General features: G+C 53.7%; 1 protein-coding gene across 1 annotated transcript in view; it reads left to right on the top strand.

Moving 5' to 3' along the window:
• The first annotated feature begins 986 nt into the window (after positions 1 to 986).
• Positions 987 to 9,995, top strand: part of Hcn4 (hyperpolarization activated cyclic nucleotide gated potassium channel 4) — a 46,315-nt gene continuing 37,306 nt past the window's right edge. Inside the window, exons 1-3 of the mRNA XM_010627930.2 lie at positions 987 to 1,026; positions 2,781 to 3,037; positions 9,469 to 9,805. Coding sequence (XP_010626232.2) covers positions 987 to 1,026; positions 2,781 to 3,037; positions 9,469 to 9,805 — 634 coding nt within the window. The remainder of the gene's footprint in view (positions 1,027 to 2,780; positions 3,038 to 9,468; positions 9,806 to 9,995) is intronic.

The raw sequence follows: 9,995 nt of genomic DNA, 5'->3' as shown, positions 1-9,995 counted from the left end.
CTGACAGGAAGGATCCCACAGAAAGTGGTTGAAATTGTGGCAGAAGTGGTAACTGATGGAAACACGGCAGAATAAGAAAATGCTATTGTAAATGCACTATTTAACAGATTGGTAGGCAGCACTGAGGCATGTTAGAGACTGGGAATTTTTTTTTTTTTCAGTACTAGGGCTGGAACTCAAGGCCTCAGTACTGAGCTACATCCCCAACCCTTTTTCATTTTCTATTTTGAGACAAGTTCTTGCTAAACTCACTAAATTGTCCAGACTAGGCTTGAACTAGCAATCTTCCTGCCTCAGCCTCCTAGAGTGCTGGGAGAAATCATGAATTTGAGGCAGCACAAATCTGTGTGGTTTTCTCAGGTGGCATCAGGGGGATGCTATAGCAGAGAGGGTCATGGGTTGGAGTGACACAGAGCTGAGGTTTCCAGTTTGACAGAGCAAAAGGTTGATGAGACAAGAGAAGGTAGAAATAGTGGATCTCAGGACCTATGCTGAGGAGGGGAGGTATTGCAGGCAGGAGAGATGAGTGGGCAGAACTCACTATTGCCAAAGAAAAAGCCAGATACTTGTTAAAATGGTAAGGACAGATTTTGTTCAATGGTAACTACTTCAATAGAGAAGAGAATCCAGTATGACCTGAATTCTGCTTCTCTGAAATACGAGGCTGGAACATTTTTAAAGGTTTGGTAAACCAGGAGAGAGGCACGCAGGGAAAGGGGGGTTTGGCTCAAGTGGCTTGGCCATCTGGGTGAATGATCTGGTCTTCATGAAAGTGAAGGGATGTCCTCCCATCTCACAAACACCAGGACACAGAGACCTTCCAGTGCAGACCAAAACAAACAGTTAATCACTGTGGCAGCCCTGAGCTTTCCCAGGCAGGAGCCACGTGGAGCTGGAGTTGTCACTGTAGGGATGCAGCACTGAGCTAGAGAACTATGCCAGTGTTTATTTAAGGCTCTTAGGGTGAGGGTTTGGATGCAGTCATCATGCATGACGAGTTCTTCCACAGCTCCCAGGCTGACACTGGTGAGACGCAAGGGAAAAAGCAGAGCTGAGGTCCAACAGCGGAGCCTGAATTTCAGATTTCAGAGGTGGAGCCTTTCTAGGTTGTGTCCATGAACTCAAGGTTCAGTCCCTGAGCACCAAAAGTCAGGGCCAGAGTTCACATGGAGCGTCCTCCGTGACGGCAAGAGTTAGGCAGGGAGGAAGCCAGCTAGGAAAGGAGCCTGGGTGACAGCCATGGGTGTCGGCTGTGGGAGCCTCAGAGGAACAGGTGGTCATGTGCATTTTTATGGGCAGCAAGGGTGATGGTCTGGGAGGAGCCTTAGGAAGTCCTCACCTCACTTCCTGACCATGGAGGGCAGGGAGAATGGAAGTCCATCCCTCAAGGAGAACAAAGGAGTGGCCTTCTATAAAAAGCCGGAAGTAAGGCCCTGACCAAAAGGTACAAAAACGATAGTCCTTGAAATTGTTAATAGTGCTCTGGCAACGTGGGTAGAAATTCACATCCTGGCCGGGGATTTAACTCAGTGGTGCTGCCGCCTGCCTCAGAAGCCAAGGTCCTGAGTTTGATTCCCGGTACAAAAAAGAAAGAAAGAAAAAAAATCATTCACATCCGGCTCATCTCCACCACCCAGTCTAGTTCTGGGGTGGAGGCAGAGAGCAGACAGAGGGTCCCATGCATCCACAAACTAGACAGCTGCTTCCCTGAAGGTCCCTGCCGGCTGAGTATGAGGACTCCTTTTCCACTGAAAACATTTCTGCCTATGAACTTCAAAATACACGTGACACAACAGCAACTGTGATTTCAAAAGCTACTCATGGATAGGAACATAGACTAGGTCACCCGTGACTGGCCTTAAGCCCTGCTCTTCTCTAACCTTGGAGCTTGGGAAGTTAGTCAACCTCTTCGAGTCTCAATTTAATCATCTGTAAAATGGGGATAATACCACTCACCTGACAGGGCTCCAGCAGGGATTACAAGAGCTAATCCATGCTGGGTACTTGGCGTGGTGCCTGGCACAGAGGAAGCGCTCCAAAAACGTCAGTGATCCTGACTCTAAATTTGCTTATCCTTCAACACAAACACGAGTCTGGTTCCTTGCAACACAGCAACACCTGCACACACCAGGGAAATACTCGTATATGTGGAAGGCACATCGTGGACACCATCAGCAGGATGCACTTCGAGAGACTGGAGAGTCAGAGACCTTGTAATAACTTAGGGCCCCCACAGTCCACGCTAGCACCTACCTCTCTCTGTAAACGTTTCCTGAGGTAGGCAGATTCAAAAAAAACAAAAGAAAACTGAGGGCCAGTGTGGTAGTCAGCTTTCTGTCACTGTAGATGATACAAAAGGAGGAAATCAGCATGATGAATGTAATCATCGTGTTACTACAAACATGTACTAATAAAAATAATACTTTTTTTTTCAAAAGGAAGAAACGAGCCAGGTATGATGATGCACGCCACCTACTTGAGAGGCTGTGGCAGGATGATGGCTTGGGCCCAGAAGTTGAAGACCAGCCTGAGCAACAGGCAAGACCATGTCTCAAAAAAACAAAAACAAAGGAAGAAAAGTTTATCTAGGTTCCCAGTTTCACAGGGTTTCTTCATGATCTCCACCCCACCCTTTGGGTCTGTGGTGGCTCAGAACATCACAGTTGGGAGTCATGGGAATGAAGAGGCTCCCTCCTAAAGAGCAGAGGAACTCCAATCGCTACACCCTGTAAGGCCACGCCCCCGATGACGCACTTCCGTGTTAGGCCCCACCCCTGCAGGTTCCACCACCCCCTCAATAGCACACAGGCTGGAGACGAAGCCTTCACACTTGGCCTTTGGGGACATGCAAAGGGCAGCCCCCAAGAGCCTGCCCAGGGACACAGGCTTCTGCGGCAGCGCTGGAGGAAGCAGCCACTCTCACGGCCCTGACACCACGTTCCCGTGGCAGCCTCAGCCTGCAGCGTCTCCACAGACGCCTGGCCCGGGTCTGTGCTGTGTTGCTGCTGTCACCGCCAACTGCTCTGTCACCGTGGGAGTATGGGCCCAGGCTCCAGGAACTGTTGTCCCAACTCTGACTGTGCTTCCAGATTTAGTCACATTTCTGTCTCAGTGCTTTTCAAAGCCTCTGTCACAGCCCATCACAGCCCGTCAGAGACCATGCCTCAGCCCGTCACAACCCTTGTGACAGCTTGTCACAACCATGTCATGGCTTTTAGAACAGCCCACTACAGCCCTGCCACAGTCCCAGTCATAGTGTCTGTCACGGCCTCTGTCACAGCCTCTATCACAGCTCCATCACACTCTCAGTCACCGCCTTTATCACAACCTCTGTCACACTCTATTATAGTCTTTATCACGGCCTCCGTCAGAGCCCTTGTCACAGACGCATGTCACAGCCCTGACTAGCATGTTACTGGTTCTAGTCATAACCCATGTCTCTGTCTCTAGCATAGCCTCTGTCACAGCCCATGTCGTAAATCCTGTCTCTATCATAGTCTCTGTCACAGCTTGTCACAGGTTTTATCAGAGTCCTTGCCACAGCCCCGTCACTGTGTCACAGCCCTCATCACCGTCCGTCGTAGCCCCCGCTACTGTCTGTATGAGAGAGCCATGCCAGAGTGTGTCACAGTTCTTGTCACATCTGTCTCTCACGGCTCCTGTCACTGTACCACACAGTCCCTGTTGCAGTCCCTGTTGTTGCTCTGCCTATTCTCTGGGCCCTGTGGGTGGCCTGCGAGGCATAGCTCTGTCACACACCAGAAGTGGCTCCGTGACAGCAAGTTATCCTGCCTTAAAGGGAGCTGGGGAGCGGAGCTCCCAACCAGGCACCCGCTTCAGTGTGGCTCCCTCCGTGGGCCACGGGGGGACAGAGCAGCCTCAGGCAGGACTTTCCTCTCCTGGGCCCACTGTGGGCTTCTGGGGCAGGGAATGCATCTTCCTCTTTGCAGTTTACTCACTGCAGAGCCGGGCACAGGGATGGGTTCCCAGGCACAACCCGATGGTCCAGCCCAAAGTCCTGGCCTCTCTTAAGTCACTCAGGTCAATCCCACTGTTCTAGAACCAACCACCTCTGTGTCTCCATGGCTGTGGCCCCCAACCAACCTGCTACCCACCCCTGCTCCAGGGCTCCCCTCGGCCTCCCTCTGCTCACAGTGTAGTCCGCTCTTCTGCCCACCTTGCTCTCTCCACTTCTCCAATCATACCTGCCTTCTTTTTTGGTGAGGGGGGCACTAGAAACTGAACCCAGGGCCTTCACATTGAGCTATATCCCCAGTCCTTTTGATTTTGAGACAGGGTCTTGCTAAATTACTAAGTTGTCCAGGCTGACTTACACTTGGGTTCTTCCTGCCTCAGCCTCCCAGAGTGCTTGGATGACAGGTGTGTGCCACCACGGAGGGCAGGCACACCTGCCTTCTTGAAAGACCAATTCAGCCCCGTCTCCCCTGCCCCCCTCTGTGCTCTGCCTCCTCCTTCTTCTGTCCCCATGCCACTTGTCCACAGCACATGCTCTTGTCCCTGCCTCTTTTCTCTGTGGGCTCTAGAATCTGTCTCATTCTAGCCACAGCCTGGAGGTGGCTGGAGATTGGGGGCTGGATTGTCCGGTGTCACATAACAGCTGCTGTGCACACTTGCTAGATAAATGAAAGGGCTCATGTGAAGTTGGGGAAAAGAGAAAACATGGAGAAGTTGATGGGGTGGTGTATAAAGTATCAGGGAGGAGGGCATGAGGGTGAGCTGTCCTGCTTAGGGGAGAGAGAAGCCAGGTCCTGGGCCATCTTGGGGTCCGTGGGAAGCCCGGTCTCCCCAGCTGTTCTCACCCCTCTGCCTAACACCTGATCCTGCCCACTTTCTCATCCTGTCCCTTCCTTCCTTCCCTCTGCAATGCCGGCAGCCTCTTCTCCCCTCCTCCACAGGGGCTGTGAACCCACTTCAGCCCTGATATGTGGAGAATTCCAGACTCAGGATACAGAAGTCTCTGCTACTTATTTCTTGGCAGCTCCTCTCAGCCCATACCCCGGGAGCCTCCCCTCCCAGTGCCTCTCTCTCCACCCTGGCTCCGAGTCCAGGTGGCCCAGACGTCCTGGAGCCCTGGCAGGACACAGAGACACAGTCCAGGCCTGGCTGAGCTGTCAGCACGTCCTTCCCCAGCCTTCCTCGGCGAGGGGTGGGGCTAGGGGCCCGAGGGCCACCCGGTGCCCTGGCAGAACCCCAGGGAGCCACCGGCTGCACAGGATGGGGGAGCATCGGACAGCAGGAGCCCAGGGGCCAGCACTGGCTTGGAGATGAAAGGGCACTGGGCTCTGCATGGCTGTGGTGCTCACAGGCGGGGTCCTGGGAGAGGCAGGGGCTGGTTCAGTAGCTCTCACGCCTGGATCCTAGAGAGGCCTGGCAGAACTGGGGAGAAAGCAGATGGTGACCCAACAGGAAGTGGGGCCTGGAGGGCCTTCTTGCTCCCTGTGGGCTTAATGTGGTTAGGAGGAGGGTGGGCATGTGGGCTCCCGGTATAGTTCAGGGCTGAGGGTGCTGGAGGATGGGATCAAAAGGACCCAATACTGTCCTTCTGTGGAAACAGCAGACTTTCTCCTAGGGACAGCTTAGGGCAGCAGCTTAGTAGTCTCCAAAGACAGGACCCCCAGCCCTATCCTTGTTAACCCCACCAAGAGAATCATAGGCTTCCTTCCTGCCAAACTACTCCACTCACTGTTTCCCCGTAATAGATATGCAGACTCACTCAGAGCAATGCTGCCTAGAAGTATAGCTGTCTTTCCACCTCCTCCAGGCAGCCCACCATGATTACCCTGAGGAGAGCCATTGTTCTGAGCTTCTGAACCACTCCCTCTGAGCCTCCATTCTAAAGGCTTGGGGTAGCCTTCAGCTGCTTCTACCAGACCAGGCACTGCCCAAGTAGGCCACCCACTACCTTCTCAGCCATCACCACACGCATAGACACACTGGGTTGTGTACCTGAGGGCTCGGTCAAGACGGGCTGGTTTATTTATTCTCCCTTGACATCTCTGGCCAGTCCCGCTTGCTTCCTGTGTGCCCTTTCCTGTTTGGGAAGGCTTGGGACAGGAAAGCTAAAGAGGATGCTGCTTATGCCAGTGTTCTTTCTCCAGATCAGAACCCCCAGCGGGAAGTCTATGTGTCCCTGATCCCTCTCCAGCCCTGCACAGCACATAGGCTGGGGAGCAGAGCAGAAGGTGGGCTGGGCTGAGCCCTGTCTACACGCGACAAAAAGATGAAGCTGTCCCCAGGCATGGTTCCCCAGCCCTCACAGCCTTCTCAGGGGTCTGAGCACAGCTGTCTGTGGGGCTTGCAGTCTGGTTTGGGGCTTGGAGACCCAGCCAGCTTACCAGGGATGGAGAAATAAAAGGAAGCACATTGTACAGTAAGAGCTCCCTTTCGTCCCAACACAGTGTCAACATGAATAAATCAGAACTGGATTCCAGAAAGTCAAGTGACTAATTGGGAAATACAGGTTTCACTCTACCATCTCTGCATTTGACATTTTCTGAGATTTTACTACAAATCAAAGTCTACAGTGGGTGCATGCAGTCTTCTCGATAACACCTGAGTTAAATATCATTGAGACCATTTTACACATGGGGAAGATTGAGGCACATACATGCAGCAAGTGATGGAAAAGAATTTAATTCTACAACTTCTGTTTTCTAGCACCACACTCTATTGTTTACAGCTGGGGTTCCCAGGCTTTTGGAACTCACAGACCTTAACACTTCAGAAACGATTTTTGGGAACAAACACAGAACCTTATGCCAAGTTTTTATTTGGCCAAGGGCAGAAAAAATACCATCTCCCGGCACCAGGATTTCACAAAAGGGCATTTTAACACAGAAAATGTGGCAAGGATATAATCTTAGAATAAAGACAGACTTCTAAGAAAGGGCCGTTTAGCAATCTGACGCTAAACTATCCTGTTGTTTGAGTGTGTGTGTGTGTTTCATCTCAAGCAGAACTGGCCAAAATCTTGACACTGCAGGGTGTGGGAGCCTGTGCTATCCCAGAGCTGCCTCTCCGAGCAAGAATAATGCCCTCGCCATAAGCAAATAAACTTCTGGAACTTTCCATCCCCCTCTGCCCATCTAGGTTCCCACCAAATAAGGTCGGAGGCTGATGCATATAATCAGCTACATTCCTACTCCTGCAGTGGGCCTTCCAACCCCCTATTTACCATCCCTGTGGGGGGGGATCCAGCCCACCCTTCCCAGGCCCCTTCTCTCTGTGGCATGGATTTCCTCTAGCTTTGCATTCTGGGGACTTCCATTCCTCCTGCCCACTCCCCTGGTCCCCCTGGTACCCAGGATAGCAAGTCTCCTATCCTTGTCCCAAGTTGGTGTCTTCCCCTTGCTGAGGTCCCCAATTCCTGGCTGATGCATTAGAGGAAGCAAAGTGGACCCTATGGCTTCTTCTCGTGTAACGAGAAGGGTAATAAATGTGGGGGCTTGGGTCCTTCTCCACCCTCAGTTCCTGCACCTATGCCCACCCTCTCCCCACTCCTGGGAGCCAGCTAGAGCCTGACCTGGGAAGCCCTTGGTTGGAATTCCAGCTCCCATCATTTTCTTGCTCAGGGGAATTTGGCAAGTCACTTAACCTCCCTGTGTTTTAGTTCTGTTGTTCACAAACGGGAGTAAGAATGATAGGTGAAGCCATATGAAACTGCCAAAATGTGATCCCACTGGGCACATCAAAATGACAATTTCTTATAGGTTTAACAAATCAGATGTAATCTCTTACATGTTGGGTCCATGTCTCTAACCAAGTGTGACCACCTCCTCCAGGAAGCCCTCCCTAATACCCCAAGCTCAGTGAGGTCTCCCTTCTCAAATCTCCCATGGTTGGGGCACACGTTAGTACACACTTTTTTCCCATCACTATTTTTCCTGTGTGTGTGCCTTCTCCACCTAGTGCAGCCCACCAAGGGCAAGACCAGGGCACCACCTCCTCCTCCGTCTTCTAGACTGCTGGCAAACCAGATTATTCTCCATTAGCATTTTACTTGAGGGAGCCGGGAGAGGGCTGGCCTCAACAGGGGTCCCCTGGGCCTGACTTACTAATGGACATTTCTGTAGCCAAAGTTGGTTCTACGTGATTGTGAGCAGGTGATGTGATCAAATTGAGGCTAAGTGGGATGCTAGAAGGGGAAGGATCTGGAGGCCCTGACTGGCCAGCCGGTGGCAGCAGAATCAGAATCTTGGTTATCTTTTCCTAGGACCCCCCCCCGTGGTCAGCTGCCTTCGCGGACCACTCACTCACTCACAGAATTGACACTGATGTGCTGTCAGTCCACCCTTGTGTTGCTGCCAAGGTCCCTGCTGTGAGCCATACCTGCTGTATCCCCAGGAACTCAGGAGGGGACACAGACTGCACCATCATCAGTGCTCGGGTTGCTGGGAGCTTGTGGATCAAAGCGGGACACCATCAAGATTTGGGTGGTCAGGAAAGGGTTCCTAAGGAGATGTCATGCCATGGATCACTGGGAGGCCTGTGTGGGCCACCTCCTGAAGCCGGGGCAGGACAAAAAAGTCGGAGGAAGTGAGCCGAGGCAGGTGGTCTTCGCCCTGTGGCTGGTACACCGGAGCAGACCTGCTCCCAGCCAGTTACGAATGCTCCTTCTCAAGGATACCCAAGGACATTCAGGGATTAGGCCTCTCCGCATCGGTGCAGAGAACTGTCAGCCCTGAGCTGCTCAAAAGTAGAAATGCCAGCCACCGGTGATGTCACCACCCAAGTCATTCCCTCCCCCATCCCAGGTCCTGTGCTCTGATGACAGACCAGAAAAGCCCCTGACAGGCTGCCCACCCTCCAAACCTGCATTCTGCCTCCAAAATTCCTGCTTCGGGTGCAGAATGGAGAGACGGTCATAAGGGGCTAAGAATTTGAATTTTTTAATTATTTGAAGAAAAACTTATTGCTATTCTTTAGAGTTTGGGACCTTTTTGTTTCCCTCCTGCCGCACATTGCTGAGGATCCGAGTCAGCATGAACCCAGACTCCAATCTTCCCTGGCCACCTCCTTCCTTCTGAGGCCCCATCCATGCCCCCAGCCCACTTCTGAGCTCATCTGGGGTGTTGGCTGTCGGGGGTGGGGGGCAGAGAGTACAGCCACACCTCAGGCTGAGCAAGTGGGGTTTGTCTTTAAACCTGGCTACTGCACCGGAGAGATGACACCCAGCTGGACTGGAGAGGGGGCAGCGGACTCAAACGGGTGCAGGGGCGGTGCAGCTACTGGGTGGAGTTGAAACCCCCCTATCGCGGGTCCACAAGAAGGTGTCTCCACTGGACAGGATCATAGGGAGAAGGGTGTCCAAAGCCAGCCCTGAGTGCCAGGTCCCGGAGAGGCCCGCACGCCAGCTCCTCTGGGAACCCCACTTCGGATGGGATGTACCCTGCGCGCGGCGCGTGGGGGGACCGGGTGCTGGAATCCCACGTCGCTGGCTGCTGCTAGCGCATTTCCTCGAAGTCTTACCTCGAAGGGCTGGGTCCCACCCGCGCGCTCTGTGTGTGCCCCGCGAGTGTCCCCCACACCCTCCTCAACCGACGAAAGACTGGCGCGGGGCTCGCCCTTCGCCAGAGCTCCGGGAAAACCCTGGGAGCCGCCCCGGCGCCGCGCGTTTCCCGGAAACCCCCTCTCCAGGCGCGCTGCGGGAACGCACAGCTCCGCATCCACGAGCGCCACGCCTCCCGGAGGGCTGGGGACCCGGGCAGGGAGGAGCCGAGCTGCGGGGATGCGGGAGCCCCGAGCTCGGAGCGGGAGCCTAAGGGACCCAGCCCCCCATCTGGAGGTGGGGAATTTGCTACCCAAGCCAAAGCCTAACGCTTGGGGGTCGCCCCCCAACCCTGGGTCAAGAAGGGCCATTTGAGGGCGCAAGCTTGCGGTGGGAAAGCACCTCGGCTCCAAAGGTCTGGCTAGGGCCCACCCTGCGCTCCGGGCCGGAACCGCCTTCCGTCCCCCGCCTCCCGCCCCCTTCGCGG

The sequence above is a fragment of the Fukomys damarensis genome, unplaced genomic scaffold (genome assembly GCF_012274545.1).
Source record: "Fukomys damarensis isolate Sample0158 unplaced genomic scaffold, DMR_v1.0_HiC HiC_scaffold_25, whole genome shotgun sequence".
Taxonomy (NCBI): Eukaryota; Metazoa; Chordata; class Mammalia; order Rodentia; family Bathyergidae; genus Fukomys; species Fukomys damarensis.
The sequence above is the reverse complement of the archived record's forward strand: the minus strand, read 5'-3'. Positions and strand labels throughout refer to the sequence as shown.